General features: G+C 37.9%; 1 protein-coding gene across 1 annotated transcript in view; it reads left to right on the plus strand.

The window, feature by feature from the left end:
* LOC122352579 (A-kinase anchor protein 2) overlaps positions 1 to 16,986 on the plus strand; it is a 71,752-nt gene extending 54,766 nt beyond the window's left edge. Inside the window, 4 exon segments of the mRNA XM_043250031.1 lie at positions 6,800 to 8,930; positions 11,279 to 11,469; positions 12,526 to 12,549; positions 13,470 to 16,986. Of these exon segments, the coding sequence (XP_043105966.1) occupies positions 6,800 to 8,930; positions 11,279 to 11,469; positions 12,526 to 12,549; positions 13,470 to 13,619 (2,496 nt within the window). The 3' untranslated portion in view covers positions 13,620 to 16,986.
* The last annotated feature ends 473 nt before the right edge of the window (positions 16,987 to 17,459 follow it).

Genomic DNA, 17,459 nt, shown 5'->3' on the forward strand with positions numbered 1-17,459 from the left:
TGCGACCATACCAGAGGAGTCTGGAGACTCCCTCAGCCCAGGTCAGTGAAAGGCGTTTGGGGGGCGGCTCTAACAGAGTGCCTCTTTGTGTGAGTTCAGGAAGAGACCACACCCCTCACTCTTAAACCACACCCACTTTGCCCATGACATCATAGCCAATAGTTAGACAGAGCAAGAATTTTAACTCCTGGGGACAGACAGAAGAGAGAGACGCATTGTAAAGAGAACGGACGGAAACGTTGTGGGGTGAGTGAAGCATGCGGGACACACACACATACACACACACACGAGGAAGAGGGGTGGGGGGTGGAAGAAATGGCCAGGAAAAGCCCTGCGTTTTGTTGTCCTGGGCAGGGTTTCACTGGGTCTCCTCAAAGGTTTATAGTATGAGGTGTTGGAGGACGACTGTCTCTCAGAGCTGACAACGGGACACTCAGGACTTCAGTATGTACTGAGAAGCCTTTCTATTTTATGTAAAGGATCTGTAATTTGGTTGCAGAAATCTGTTTAAAAATTCGGAAAAATATGAAAACGGTAAGAACAAGTTCTTTGGAATTCAGGTTTAGACATCTGGGCCTAAATATAGATAAGGCCTAGTTGCAGATTTGTTTTGTGTCTGAAAAAAGTGATTGCACATTCATAGCTCAGTTGTGATTAATTTGTGTATCGGCTGCATGAGATGTTTTGACTGGAATCCCTCAGGAAAAATAACATGATTGTTGATGTACAGTGAGAGTTTAGTGTGAAAAGGTTCTTTAGATGATTAAAAATGTCTTCACACTCGGAGAAGTGTGTCCTGTTCACTGAAAGGGTCTTTGGGTAACCAAAAATGCTGCCAAAAAAACTTCTGGAACTTACATTTTTTTTACAATGTATACATTCTTAAAAATGAAGGTGCTTAAAAGGTTCTTCACAGCGATGCCATAGAAGAACCATTTTTGGTTCCACAAAGAACCATTCAGTCAAAGGTTCCAACTCTTTCTTACCTTCTTTCACCACAAAGAACCTTTAGTTGAACAGAAAGGTTCTTCAGATGTTAATGGTGATTTATGGAACCATTTAGACAAAGAGGTTCTTCTATAGAATCATGAAAACTCTTAGAGCGCGGAGCTAATATTCTGTTTAATATGGATTATGTGTATGTTATGTTTCTTGTCTGACTTTATGTTGAAAATTTGATTGCAGTTTTTGAGAAATTGTCAATATCTCTTCTGAAGCTTTTAAAAGCAGGAGCATTAATCAAAAGTCTCGGTTTGCTTTTCATTGAAGCAGTAATTGAGATTATTTGATGTTTTGAACTCTTGCGTTCCCTGTCTGCTCTGGCAGAGTTAATAATCCTATTTGAGGAGCCTTTCATCAGCAGTTCAGTGTGATGTGTCGGTCTGCACTGTGAGCTGCTGAAAGTCATGCTGAACACAGGCATCTTGTGTAACCGTTAAAAATTAGGAATCTTTCTGTTCTTTGACTTGTTTGGATGCCCGGACAAAATTGTGAACAAACAAACTGACCAAATGGCAAAGCAAACTAGCGGAGCATGTTAATATAGCGATTAATCTGTAGTACCTATATCTCATTAAATATCACCTGGAGTGCAGTCTATGGAAAGTCACAGTTCAGAAATTTGAAATGCTAGAAAACTCTAGCGTTGTTTGTTTACCAATGCTTACTATAACGAAATCCATAAGAAGCATACATACATTTCTAAACATGGCTTAAGCGGCCAAATACTTTCTGGAGGCCACTCTTTTGAAAGAGAAAGCAGGCCCAAGTGTAGCAAACTGGTTCAGTTGTGTTAATTATTTGCGTCTGTCTGTCTAACTGTTTCCAGATGCTGTGAGGGCAACAACATGCTGAGTGTCACATAAATAGAGGCACCGACAGACTAGTTTCAGTAAATGTAAAATGACAAATATGATGCACTATGCCCTTAAGCACATTAAGTTATATAAATATACAAGGAGTTTATCTCTATCCGTCTCGGTCTATGTACACACATGGTTTAATTAGGTGAGGTAGGTCTGTGTATCCTTCATCACTTCTATTAGACGGCCGGAGCCTGGAAGACAGCTGAACTATGCTGGGAATGTCAGAGGGGGTTTAGAGGAACATCCGTGGAGAGTGTGTGTGTTCGTCTGTTTCTCACATCTGACTGCTCAGGGCCACAGATTTTAATGTACAGCCACTCCAGATATGTATGAGACTGGCTTATGGTTACTGAAAAAATTGGGGAACCCAGAGGGTAATGTTTACAGGCTACTCTTTCATAACTACAGAGAGTAAATGGATTTTTTGTTTTGGGCTTGCATGTTTCAGCTAAGATTACATCAGAAATGCTTGTTCACAAACAGTAACAGTATAAAGCATTAAATGGATGAGAATATCATATGTTAGATAAGAAACAGAGCAGTGAAGCGTAACAGTAAAAATCATTTTTAACTTTGAGAAATTGATTTTTAGTTTAAAGTTCAAACACCGGATATATATGTATTTATATGAATATTTTTCAATACATTTAAAGTATAAAATAAATGTAAATGTTAAGTAAATAATAAATGTAAATTATATTGATTTTGCATAATCAATCATATAATTTTAGTCAGTATTTTTTCCTCATGAGGTTAATTCATTTCCCAATTACAACCTTTTCTTCACACTTTAGTTTAACACTTGTTTGCAATTTCTGTATTTTATGTTCCTCTCTCTTTTTGGAATATAAGCATTGATGGTCACTGTTATTTTTTTACTTATGGAAGAATTTGATGAGCAAAGTCTGAGTTCATCTTAAAATTACAGACACTATCATTGTTCGGGACACTATTGAGGTCTTCTGTTAGAAGGTGAATATGAAATTGCTTTCTTTTGAGAAAAAAACTGAGCAAGAAAGGTCAAATGATATTTCACCCAAATACGAAATTGTTCCCAAATATTGTTCCAACCTTGTATGAATTTTCTGTTCGGCACAAAAGAAAATATTTTGAAGAATGTTGGTAACCAAACAGTTGTCAATGAGAAGCAATGTGTTTTCAAGGAAAATGTCATAGCCATAAGTTCAAATCTCTATGAGCTCTTATTGCTTTGAGAACTAATTTAGATATTTTCTTTCCTGTGGGAGAGTTGGTTGGTAGTGAAAGTGAGGAAAAGTAGAGGGAAACACCAGTTGTTGTGCTTTAAATGCTTGATTCGTGCTTGATTGTTCGTCTGCTGTGAAGAAGTGTTTGAACAGAACACGTGCATGTACGAAACGTGAAAAAACAAGTAACAAGTAACAAGAAACAAGTTTCTTCTGAGTCATATTTGGCCCCAAAAGACAGACTAGAAGCAAAACCACGACCAAAACAGCTGGAGTACAGCTGGGTAAAGCTCTAAAGATCCCATAATACCTCAGTATTGTCCATCCAGTGGAGCCATGCACTTTAACTATGGTTCACTCTAAAGGAGAGATATCTGACAGATGGGACATGAAAGCACACATTGGTAGGGCAGACGAGGATAACATTTTAGCAGCAGTAAGGACAGCAGACAGAATCCGCCTTTAACTGACAGACAGTGACGATGCAAAATCGTCAAGTAAAAAAAACAGTCCATTTGGGTCTTAGTCTTCAGAAGATCTTACTTCAAGCCTCAAATTGAGGACTAGAAGGGCTTAATCTGAGAACAGTCCTAAATTATATGCATATATGTACGCAGATTTGTGCCGCAACGCATGTGACAAAAAAAGGCAGGCTTTCTTTTCATCTGATAAAATAAACAAAGAGTGGCATATGCCTTATAAAAAAAAACTTAGAAGAATCATGTGACATGCCTGGTTCTTTGAGGTAACAAAACAATTTCTACAGAAGGTTTGGCAATCAATCACTGCATTGAAATATTTCTTCCGTAAGCCCATCAGTGGAATATTTGAATAGTGTCAAGATTCATAAATTACACTCACTATGTTGCTTGAAGCCATACTAGAATCTATCCAATAAATTACTCTTTTCTTGTAGAAAATGAAGCTATGTGTTTTGTACAACATAGTTTTTTTCTGTTTTTATAATTAGTGTGTGGTGCAATTCTCATTACCACCAAATTAAAGTCAAGTATGACACTCTAATTTATGAGCTGTATGATCTGCTCTGTCAATAATTTGTAAAATTACATAATAAGATTGAATAAGATTTAATTAACCATTTTACAAATCATATGAATATGAAGTTCAGTGCTCAATTCAAAGTGATAAACATTCACTCTCTGTCTGTAAATCTGTCCTAGTCTGTTTTTCACAGCCTCGGGGAAGTTCACATGACTTCCTAATGTCATTATTTGGTAAGTGTTTGGGCTGAAAGCTCATGAACACACCCCGTGGGGAAGGGTGGTCTGTGCGACTGAAGAAAGGGGTCTTACTGATATAATGCCACATTAAAGACATCATGTGACTCTGCCTGCTACTCATACACACTACAGTTTGAGATAAGAAGGAAGTTATTAGCACTTGTTTGATCTGAATTCATTCTTCTGATTCACTTAAACAGGCTTGGCATAAAATGTTTTGCACCTTTAGATTTAGAGCAACCCAATTTTTTGAGAATACTGAACTGTTTTACAGTTGGTGATTTTGTATGAATTTTACCATTTTTAGAATAAAAACATATAATGATGTAATACAGGATTTGTTCCACTCAGTTTTTAAACAGAAATAGGTTTACTTTATGTGGCAATTAACACACCATCACCTGAAATAGCTCTTGAAAGTAAACTTATTTTCAAACAAATTCCTTTCTTCTAGGTTGTCAAGTAAAGTTAAGATCTCCATCCCCACTAGTTTATTATGCATTTCTATTTATGGCAGGTTATATTACTGCTTTGTTAGCTTTTTCAGGAACACCAACTTTCAAACAACAGCAAACAATTAAAATTGCTCAGGCATGCATGCTCACCTCTAAAACATAAACGCTGAGCAAAGAAGCAGAATTCCTGCAATGGCTTCTGTTTAGTAGAGAATATAGCAGTTTGATTTAGTAAAACTGCACTTTAGACAGGTCTATCAAGCAATAAATCTCTCATATTTTAATATGTTGTACTGATAATGTGGTTGTGTATATTAAAGATTTGCGAAAAGTTCACTGGAGTGCTGATTACTTAGGTTTTGTGGCATCTTATGTTGTCCAAACTTGGAACCAATATTAGCAAAGGAATTTCATGCAGTTGGAACAACAGACCAGCATACCACATTTGTAGCTAACATTAAACAAGAAAGCACATATATAAACTCATGTAGACTAATAACAGTTATTGGTTAATTAACAAGATTGTCATTCCACAGCAATCTCACCATTATTTCAGTTCATACTACATGAGACTGATAATGACGTCAGCTTGTGTAAATACAAAAGGCCCTGGCAGAGTTTTTATTTTAAAACATTCTGTCCCATCTGGTGAATGAGCAAGCAAATCGCAGTGTAATAAGTGATATTTTCCCCTAAGGAGGCCATGCAGTGCTTCATTCTGCAAATGCATCTTAGCCATCTCCCATAGGGTTACCAGACCACTTAAAGGTTTCAGTACCAGATCCATGAAACAGAAGAACCCCTGCAATTATTACTCTGTAAATAAAGATTGTCTACATAGTCTAGACATCTGTGTTTTTCTTTTAGTAAATAACTAGGGCCTATTACCCACTTACACCCATTAGACATGGACATGGAGGGGCGTAATAAAAACTAAGGCATACTAAACCTTCTCTTTTCTCTTTCTTTTAGTGATTTCTACAATTTAGCATGTGAACCAACTGCGTTTCTCATGAGTTGAGCATAAACCATTGCAGCTTTGCTTATGATGTTCCTGTAACTTAACCCTTAGAGCAATGCAAAGTCATTTGTTTGATACTTAGGAAACCAGAAGTAGCTTGGTTTGGATGAATGCCTCGGCCAAGTGCATAAATGTAAATCTTTCCAGCAAATAGAAGAAATCATTACAAAACAAAATTATGTTACAGGTAAAGGGGATTTTCCAAAACAAAATATAAGCATAAATTCCGGTACTAAATATGGTCCATGTCTTCCTCTCATTTGAGACTTTTGTAACTCCATTATACCATTGTAGACCTCTGAAGAGAAGGTACCTTAAATTATTAATACTCAGGATCAGATACCGCAGGTCAGAGTTCAACAAACCCATTATCTTTCACATCTTATCACAGTCTACCTATATTATGCATGATGGACACATGCAATATTTCCTTGGGGTTGTTGTTGTTGTTGTTTTGTTCTTTGATGTTCATATAGTTAACAGTGTATCATCAATTATAATTGGGATCCCAAACGTTTTGGATCATTTTGATAAGTTGCACACAATGCATAAACATAATTAAGACATTTTGAATTTTTAAGTACAGTACTCTCAAGATAAAGCAAATCAACTTCTTGGTTTGGGGCAGCGGTCCATCCATGTACATATTCGGCCATGGCATCCTCTTAAACTATTTAAAATTATGTCTTTTTGTACTCAAAAATTGTACGTCATTATGAGCTGTTCTTTATTCATATCATAACTGAAAGAGTTCACAAGAACTACATTTGAGAACACCTCAAGTGTGGATTACATGTGCAGACACAGTTTCATAAAGCAGTGTGCAGCAGAAATGTTACTGTGTAGTTACTAAGGGTCATGTCTTGCAGTGATTAAAATGTTTGTTCTCCTTGATGTTACATTGCTGTCAAAAGTATGTGAGTACTCAAGTACCAATAATGCAGTGTTTATTGTTAAAAATAGTTCCATAAATGCATGTTTCAACTAACATGACCTGTTTTTATTTTCCCAGAAGTCCCCTGTTCTCTCAGAGGATGACAGTGAGCTGAAAAGAGAGAGAAGCCTGAAGACTGTGAGCTTTTTCGATTCTGTGAGTCTGATAGCTGGTGGTGGAAGCAGTATGGAGCTTGAAGTTCAGACCGACTCCCAGCAAAGTTATGTGAGCAGTGGACAGAACAGAGTGAGACATGGAGGAGAAGGAATGGACAGCGAAGTTGCCAAGGAAATCCTTTACCTGGACGAGGTCCTTGAGGCCAACTGTTGTGATCCCAGAGCAGAAATGACTTCAAATGGGACAAGTTCCCCTGATATTAAGTCAATTCGAGTTCATGGAACTGGACCATTTGTGCGTACTTGTGACACATCTCCTTTACAAAACCATGAAGTTGTTTTAGAAGGGAAAAAACAGACCACTTTTGTTGACGACAACTTCAACACCAAACCAAATGGCCATGCAATGGACTGTACAATGTCACCTGAGTCACCTAGGACGGCAGTCAAGAAAGAGGCACGTTTTGAGCTCCGACCATTTCATGAAGAGAAGAAACCATCAAAACTATTCGACACCCCAACTGAAAAAGAAGTTCGGGTGAAGAAAGTCAGACCCTCGGAGGAGGTTGCTGAACTTGAGAGGGAAAGGCTGGAACTCATCCGGGGTCAAGCGGTTAAGAAGAATCCTGGAATTGCAGCAAAATGGTGGAACCCACCTCAGGAAAAGACACTGGAAGAGGAACTGGAGCCAGAGCAACTGGAGTCACTTCGAAAATATGAGGAGAGAAAGCAGATGAGAACAGAAGTCAACCGTATGCCACAAGCTGCACCCAGACAGACAATCTCCTTTATCCAACCTGAAATAGCAACTAAGGAGGATGTTGTCATGGAAGAGATTGACTTTTCTGCAGCACGCAAGCAGTTTCTACAGATGGAACACAGCAAGCAGCCCACAGCCCCTAAGAGGAATGTGGCACCACAGCTTTACTCTGCCAAACCTTTCTTTAGGACTCCAGACGTCACACATGTAGAGAGGCCATGCAGTTCTGTCACAGTTGCCAATCAAGAAGGAGTCACATTCTACGATGGAAGTGAAGTTACTACAGTCAAAGCTGAAAAGATTTACTGCTGCTCTGGAGGATCTGCCACATCACCCAAAGAAGGTTTGGCTCAGAACGAGTTGAAAGATGATGAATTTACTTGTGCCCGGGCAGTGATGACCATTGTGAAAGATGAGGAATCGGATTTCTGTCAACGCTCTTTAAACAGCTCATATCATATGGAAGAAATTGACTCTGGGTTAGATGACCTATCCCTACGGTCTCAGGACACCACTGTTCTTGAGACACTCTCCAATGACTTCAGTATGGATAACATAAGCGACAGTGGTGCGTCTAATGAGACCATGAGTGCCTATTTGGAAAATTCTCTTGGGGAATACTCTTTTCCCTCAACTCCGATGGCTACTACACCAATCAATGGAAAACATGAAAGTGGAATCAAATCTCCAAGTGAACAGAGTGGGTCTTATCAGGTGGATGGCTTGACGGAAGAAGAGCTGGAATACCATGCAGGAATTCTTGTCCAAAACGCTATCCAGCAAGCCATTGCTCAGCAGAATGACAAATGGGAGCCTCTTCAGGCCACACAGCATTCATCCCCCATCCTTGAGAGACATGTGGAAAGTATTGAACCACAACCTCAACCTTTCCTGGAGAGATCTGCTGTAACGCCACCTCCCAAAGTGCCATCCCCCCAAGAGGAGAAGAAAACAATCACTCCTCAGATAACTGTAGTTCAAGCTGCTCCAGTTATTCCAGTGAACACTTACAAACCTCCCAGTCCCTCTCCACCACCAAGTGAGAAACCAGAATTCAGCTATTTCAGTAAGTACTCTGAAGCTGCAGAGCTAAGGAGCACCGCAGCTGTCACTCGTGCTCAGGAAACGGAGGTCACCTCAGGACCGTTCAAGCTGCGGTCGCGCAAACAGAGAACCCTGTCAATGATCGAAGAGGAGATTCGAGTGGCCCAAGAGCGCGAGGAAGAGTTGAAGAGACAACGACAGGCACAAACATTACACCCGACCCGTACACAGAAGCTAAAGTCCGGCACCCAGCCAAACAAGCTGGTCCTTGCTGGGAAGACAGCACCAGGTATGAACCATTGTGTGCAAATATAACTATAATTGAAGATTTAAGATACATTTGTGAAACTTTATATAATGACTCTAAACAATAGGCTATTTTTTGTCCTGTTTTAACCCATCTTATAAGAATGCTCTGTTTGAATAGGCATGGTGGATTGTATACTCAGAAGTAAGCCCCCACTGCTATGACTGGCTAACAGTTTAGGATGTTTGGCAACCTATATCCTTCATAGATGGATGTGATGTCACGCAGCACCTGAAAACAGCCAGACCCTCTTTCTTGCTCAGGGAATGCAAGCTGGGACTATTTTCCCACAGGTGCTGTGTGATATCACTGCACATGCCGTTTCCATGTTATGACAGCAAACCTCTTTGATTATTACACCGAAATGACAGGATAGTTCCTAATCATATCAATCATAGCAACTTTTAATTTTTCGCCAGTTTTAGTACACAATATATCTATAGAAGAGTCAAGTTTTAAATAGGATGCTAAAGGTCTAATTGGATTCAATGATCTATGCTAAGCCATGCTAAAAGTGCTATTGCCAGACCCGGAGACTGGCTAAATGGATTCAAAAACCAAAAAATTCAACTTAATAACTCTGTTGGGAGTTGGCAAATGAGCCTATTCCCAAAAAAGTGGAGCGTTCCATTAAACAGGCATGATGTAGAAACAATAGGTGGGGCTAAACAGGCAGTGATGTAGATCGGTGGGCAGGGCTAAATAGGCACTGCTATAGAATCAATGGTTGGGGTTAAATATACAGTTATACAGAATCGGTGGGAGGGGCAAAACAGGCATGACAAATAGAAGCAGGCATTGATCTTCTTTTGCTGAGGCAGTGTTTAGCCACACTGTTACATCAGAGTCATACATTCCAAAATATGTTGTTTAAGCTGTTTTAGAATGTTTTATAGTACAATGACCTCTTTATGTCAAAAGATCAAGGGAATTTAGAGTTCTCAATTCATAACCCCATTAAGTTACCCCAAGTGATAGCCCTGAAGGACAAGCTGTATACTTTTTTTTTCATAGATTGCATCAGTTAATTATGCAATCAGTTATCAATACAGACTACTAGCATCTAAAACCGAAGCTTCTGATTTCTAGCTCTGAGCTTTGATGTTAATTAGCTGGTGATTTTCAGTCATGTAACTGGAGGTTTATTTTATAGAGCTTTTTTAGTTTAGATTCTTTGCACACTGTGTCCCATGGGTCTGCACCCGCTGTTCAGCCTGAGTCACTTTTGCAAGCTGTGCTTTTTGAAGAGGGTTTTAAGAAAACTGCAGCACAGCAACTGGGGATGTTTTTTTTTACTGTATGGACTTAATGTGTGATGCCTCCTCTGAATAATTGATAATAAATAATACTGTGTGGCTATATGGGTAAAATAATTAAGGTTTTCGGTTTTGACCACTTACACTTTCAATTTGTGTTACTGAATGTAAAAATTATTACGACTGGCTTTTCTTTAATTGTTTCCATTTATGTTTGATTAGTAAGAAGCATGTTTAAACTTGCAGTTGTCCCACTGAGGCTTTATTTAGCATGGAGCTAGATGTAATGCTCAGCAGCACAGTGTTTAATGTCATTGTGTGCTGTTCCTGTTGGCAATTTTCCATGTCTCCTTCTTGATGATGTTATATACCGGAGAAGCTGTCTGCCCTCTAGTGCTGTCATAAGGGAATGCCTGAGTCCTTTCCTTTAGCTTGCTTTTAGCTGTAATGCTAAATACCACAGAGTTTATTTAAAGCTATGTTGTGTTATCAGTTGACAGGGATCTATAGAGGACAAACTTCTTGTTTGATGCATTTCTACTTTCCATAAAGACTTAAGTTGCCAATGTCAGTTGAAGAAAATAAGAGCACTTTCAGTTTAGAGAATATCATGTCTATGAACTATGTCTAGTATAGAAAAAGACATATAATAATATACTTCTATTCTGTCTTTTTTATATAAATAACTTGTTTATACATGGTTTTCTCTCTGATTCTCTTGATTTAATGGAATGAGGAAGAGTATTGTGGGTTTCTACACTGAGTTCTCTGTGCCTCTAGTATCCATACTTGGGTCGTCGTCAAGAATGTGTCTGGGACTCCAGGCCCTTTCATGTCCACAAAGCTGATGAGTAATGGAAAAAGTATCTTGCTGAAACATAATAAAATTCCAATTTAATTAATGCTTAGAACGGAAAGCAACAACAAAACAGAAACACCGAATTTGAACGGATCTTGTGAAAAATGCCAAGATTAGGTCATATTATACCCTACAGTATAAATCAAGAAATACTGAATTGAATAAATGTCTTGACAATTCATTCTTTACCATGTTTTGTTTTCTTTTGTCTGCAGGTAAGATAGAGAAGGTTCGTCAAGTTCCTCCAGCATCGCCGTGTTCTTCAGATGGAGCTCTGCCCTCGCCGCTCTCTGATCTGGGCAGTGATGATTCTGGAGGGCAGCGACCCAAGAACTTCATGCAGACTTTGATGGAAGACTATGAGACACACAAGGTCAAGCGCAGAGAGAAAGCTGAGGACAACAGCGTAAGTCTCTTACGGTCAAGTTCATTATGCTGATAATCAGCGATACCGTATGGTATAATTCATTGTCTACAGTTGCATTCTCTCAGACATCCATTTGCTATTAAAATCAAAACGTTCATTTTAAGTGGCTTAAATTAATTAAATTTAATTCTATACATTTGACACATGGGATTCGTTTTTCCTACAAATACCATTGCCATAACTTGCATCAGAAACCATGTTCCTCTATTTCATCTCATGCTAAGAAAGTGAAGAAAAGGGACTTTCCAGCTCATTTAGAAACTGAATTCATAAAAGACTTAGTGCTATGTGAAAAACCACCACAGAACACATACTGAAGACACACTTTCATGTCAACCACAGTCTTTCCCCTTTTGCTTCCTCAGATATCAACTACACATTTCCTCTTATAAAAGCTATTATTTGGAGAACAAACTATAAAGTGCCTGTGTTTTGCAACTTCTCTGCACTGACAGTATCACACTCCATTATTATTATTATTATGCAGCCAAAGTAAAAGCTACGTCTTCAGAACCACAGTAGCGGTAATATTAACTGTCTCTGAGGATAAAATGCACTTTCAGTTCTGAATGCAAAATAAATCCATGCCAATAACTGCGGCTTTGTGTTGCACTTGTAATTCTGCGAAGTAAAATTGCCCTAATAAAAATCATCATATTCATATTATTAATATAAACACAACATAAATTCTTATTTTTACTCAGGGAAAAGTGTAACCAAATAGTAAAGACTGGGGTTAAAGACCTATTAAAAAGAACTCACAAAAAGAAGGGTAACCTCCAAATTTAAGCATATAGCTATTTCAAATGCATTTAAGACAGTGTTGAGCCAATATGATCTAGCAGATTAATATATATATATATATATATATATATATATATATATATATATATATATATATATATATATATATAAAAGTAAAGTATATATGAAAGCAACATATCTGGTGTGAGCTCCTCTACTTTCAAAAGCTGTTCTCTACACAATAGCAAGTGTTTGCACATTAACAAATTCTTCCTCTTTCCCTCTCGTCAGTATGTCCGCTCAGTTACAACTGAGGTACTTGTACAAATGCTTGCTTCAAACTTCATCGTGCCTTCATTTGTGTTACTGCATGTTTGGGGGAAAATCAATTGCAGTGCTGAATACTTTGACAAATGAAAAGTGTCCCTAAGTAATCATTCTGTTATGTGTCATTGAATCATTCATTACATACACCGTAGAGCCACATTAAAAAAAAAAAAAAGTCAAAGTATTTGCACACATGATCTACTGTATATCCACAGTGCAGTGTCATGATCCATCGTCAATGAACTTACAATGTCCAGTCTTCATTTGATCACTTTACCACCTCCATTCAGAGTCCTGATATTTCAGCCGCAATAACTGTTGTATTTTTACATAATGTAGTTATTTAAGAACTTCAGATTGGACATTTAGGTTCACTGAAATAACCCACAAAGGATCCTGTGAGTGTAACACTTGGCACCTGTTTTTACAACAATATTTCTTTTGAAACAGCATGGCTGTTCTCTTATTATTTCTGCTTTTATGCTGTTTTTTGCACTTAAGCTTGTGTTGTGTGTTGTGCAGTTTACATCTAAAGCTGTTTTGGACAACCAGACACAAACTTGTACTCAGCATGAAACTGTTGTGGTTTAAAATGGACCATTTGGTGTGTATGTTTGCGACTGATGTTTTAATTTAACTAAATGTATGTAAAAAATGCTAATAACATTACATGCTTAATATAAATAATGTATAGTATACAAAATTATAACATCTATAACATACATTTTTATTCATTATTTCTTGCATACATAAATGTATTTATCAAAATCGGATTATGGTTAAAAGGGAAAGTGCTTCTAAATTTTCTTAATTATTTTGTATATTTATATATACAAATAGTTAAAGCGCTGTAGTGAAAATATATTTAAAAAACAGCAATTGATGCATATATTTGTATGTTTCTTCAGGTTCTAGAGGCAACACGTGTGACTCGCAGAAAAAGTAACATGGCCCTCCGGTGGGAGGCGGGAATCTACGCCAACCAGGAAGAGGCTGAAGAAGCAGAAGAGGAGGAGGAAGAGGAGGAGGAGGAGGAGGAGGAGGAGGAGGAAGAGTAAACAAAATTTTCAAAGAAGGAGAAAGAGAGAAAAACCAGAGGGAAAATGTGCAACAGGACAAACACAAGTATTTATTGGGAATTCAACAGCAATTCACAACTCTCTGAAGAGTTATTTCTGGAGAAAACTTCTCTTGACATTGAAGACTAGAGATGCTATACCGCTTCATATTTTAACGACCAGGTTATTGCTTTTTTTGTGCTGATATGTGTTGAGAAAGTAGTACGTGCAACATTTTTGATACTTTTGTTGCAAGGTAAGATTAGTGTGAAGGTCGCATTGCATTTAAACTTCACAAGGGCTAAGGAGGACTTTGGAGGGAAAAAAATGGAAAGTATGGGATAGTATTACGTCATTAGCAGGATGAGCTCAGATGTAGATGATAGTGGGACAACTGATTTCTTGTTAGACTGCTGATCGGGACTGGTGCCATGAATATGAAGCCGTGAGCCCGTTCAGAAAGCAGAACTACACAAATGCGTGTACTCTTATGTTTTCCTGTTAATCACGTGATCTCAATTGCAGGCTACAGGGATAGGAAGACAAATCGTTTTGCCACACAGTTCAGAGAGAAGCTTTAGTGAGGAGGTCACAAATTCTCACAGCCTTGAAAGACGTTGTGAGGCTCGTACGAGCTGACTTTTTCATCCAGACCGATATAGCCTAACAACAAATTCAAGCAGAAGAGGAAGAAGCCGTTATAACCTGCTGAGGTGGCAACGGCTTTGTCTGAAAGCAGCAGCTGCTTTCTCCATTGAAAAAAGACAGGAAATCTGTGTGAAATGAACCTTTAGGATGTTGTTTGCAGTCGAAGGCACCTGCGTTTGGATTGAGGTTTACTGTAATGCAGGACGCTCAATGGCTGACGTAGATTATTTGGGGATGTTTATGTTGCGTTACGTGTAGCGCGAAAACGAAGGAAAGGGCGTGATTATATTAAGAAAGTATTCTTGATTTTTCCTTTCATCTTAATTTAAAAGGTTGAATATTTCTCTTTGCATACTTTGGCGATTTTAAAGCCATTACAAGCAGAAATTGCGAACATTTTATTGATGTACACATGAATGTCTGAAATAATGTTGGAATGGTTTATTCTTTGTTCACATTCTTTTAAAAAAAAGCATTGGTAATATAACAGATGTTAGAACAACAGGACACTGACATCAGAGATGGACAAAGTGGACAAATTTTCTTCTATATTTAATCTTCGAATTTTAATTTTTGCCTTTGGTCTGATGCTTTTTTCAAGCCACAAACAAAGACAATCCCACGAGCTTCATTCAACAATGTGGCTTTGTTGTTTTTTTGTACCCTCCACATATAATATATATTACACAAAAGTATTTAACGGACTGCTGTCCTTTTATGAACATACATGAAGTATTTGTAGTCTTTGGATTAGAGCGGAGTATATAGCGTAGGTTCTCAAATTGCAGGCGAAATGTAAAAAAAAAATAGTTATGCATTGTTATAACATCTATAAAGTTACAGCTACAGAACTATATGCGTTTCTGGAGAGGATGACTTTATTTAATGGATGGAAACCTCTGGATACTGACTTTCTGAAGCGTTTGTTTGTATTGATGCTTGACGTGAGATTGTGTATTGACCATCGGTTTTACTCAGAGCAGGATATTGGGTTTTTACTTGGATTCTTTGATATGAGATGATTATTGTCGGTGAGCAAATAATTTGAATTTTATAAGGGGAAATATTTTTATTTGAGCAGCGAGATATATACAGTGTTCCTATAAATGGAAAATAGTTTTGAAAAAAAAAAAAAAAAAAAAAAAAAAGACTGGTGTTTAGTACTATTACAGCACATTTATTCATATATACTGTGTTGTGTGTATTTGAGGGCCAAGTATGCCATACTATATGCAGTTTTCATTAGTTTGTTTAGGTGCTACAGGTAACATTATTAGCACAGAGTAGTTCAAGTATTGACTGTGATGCTGACGGGTTTCGCATCATGAAATGTGCAGCGTTCAAATGAAACGTAAAGCCAGAGTTAGTTTTACTAAAGACGGCATGCTTTTGTATGAGATACGGACAAAAAAAATGGTTGTTTTTACCTCATAAAGCTAAATTATAAGAAATAAGCCAATGCTCAAATCTGTAATATAATAGGATTCCTATGGCATAGGACGGTGGCCAAATTGCTTTTAACATAGAATACCGGAGGAAAAAGGAACCATTAGAAATCGAGCAGTCTTGCAGTTGTCGATGTGTTAAAGCGTTATGGCAAAAGCATGAGCCTTTGAGGATATCCGGGAAAAGCAGACGAGAATCGCAAGCACGTTAGCGAAATTTCGCTAAATGTTCACGATAATATTTGTGAATAGTGTGTGAAGCACAATCAAGCAGCTTTCTGTTGGGTCCCTACGATGGATGTTTGTTTCTAAATCGGACGTTAGGAAATTTCTTTCTCTAATTTCCATTTCACGCGTGAAAATTATCCGAACAACTATAAATCCAACGCAACTTTAACGTAGTGGAAGTTCATGGCTAATGTTATTTACGTATAAAATTCAAGTATTCGATTGAGAGAGAAGTTTTTGTTCGCGCTTAAGCTGGTCACGAGGTTCACCACGTTGTCCAACAGAAAGCTGTTTTTGAAGTGAGGTTGCCAAGTCCACGGTTCTACCTGGGTTGCCAGGCGTTGTTTTTAAGTCCAGGTCCACCTAGGAACGCAGACTCTGGCGTAAGGGAAGTCGCTTTGGGCCATTTTTAAGGCTCAGTGTTGGGCTCTTTCTTCTGCGGATCTAGCAGCCCAGTTCGAGAGCAACTTTGGACATACTACCGGCTACCTTTTTGTCTGTGAAAGTTCACCGAAATGTCGCTAATGTGATTGCTAAAATTTTCAACTACAAACATACTTTAGAGTTGTAGTCAAGAATCTTCCTTGCCAGTGTCCCTTGTGCATGACAACTACTCCATCTGTGGCGATAGATCTTCAGTTTCGTTGTCAGTTTGTGCTTTTCGAAGAAAAAAAATCTTGCCTTTACTGAAATCACAAGAAGTATTGTTTTTTTTTTTCACAGTTTGAACCAAGTAAACAGTGTTTTTTTATCTTTAATTTTGAAGTAACACCAAAAATATGTTGTGTGTTTTGCTCTTGTTGTTTAAATAGTTGCAAATGCTTCCTTAAAAGGTTTATTGAGTGCTCTAGGTCCCTTTGGGAGAAACCGAAGGATTATTGATATGGTGTGATAATGCAATCATGCTTTCAAAAGCCCTCTTTTGACATGTTAACCACTTATTGTATGTTAATATTCTGCTTATATTGTTTTATAGTAATTGTAAGGCTCACTCTTACACACATATATAATTATTTTCTCATTAAAAAGAAAATGTGTAAAACGTCTCTGTTCTTGATTCGTAATAATCTGTCAGTGTGACATATGTAATGCCAAAAGAGTTTAAAGAAAATTCGATGAAACTGATCAAAGATGTAGATAGCGCTTGCTCATCAAAGGATGCTCTGCAGTGAATGGGTGCCGTCGGAACGAGTCCAAACGGCTGCTAAAAACGTGATAATCCATAATCCACACCACTCCGGTCCATCAGTTAACATCTTGTGAAATGAAAAGCTGCGCGTTTGTAAGAAACAACTCCATCATTAACACGCTTTTAACTTCCTGTGCACTCTCGTTGAGCCGTGCATATACACCTAAAAGAAATACACCTTTTTAAAACTTACTGCCTCAGTGACGGTTTTTTTATGACGAGTGAAATCGCAATAAAACGCATTCGAGTCGTATTAAAAAGCGGTGGAACTACTTTCATTCGAAAAGAGAGCGATTTACAATTTTTGGTCAAACTATGTGGCGTTCCCTA

Source organism: Puntigrus tetrazona, chromosome 10 (genome assembly GCF_018831695.1).
Source record: "Puntigrus tetrazona isolate hp1 chromosome 10, ASM1883169v1, whole genome shotgun sequence".
NCBI lineage: Eukaryota > Metazoa > Chordata > Actinopteri > Cypriniformes > Cyprinidae > Puntigrus > Puntigrus tetrazona.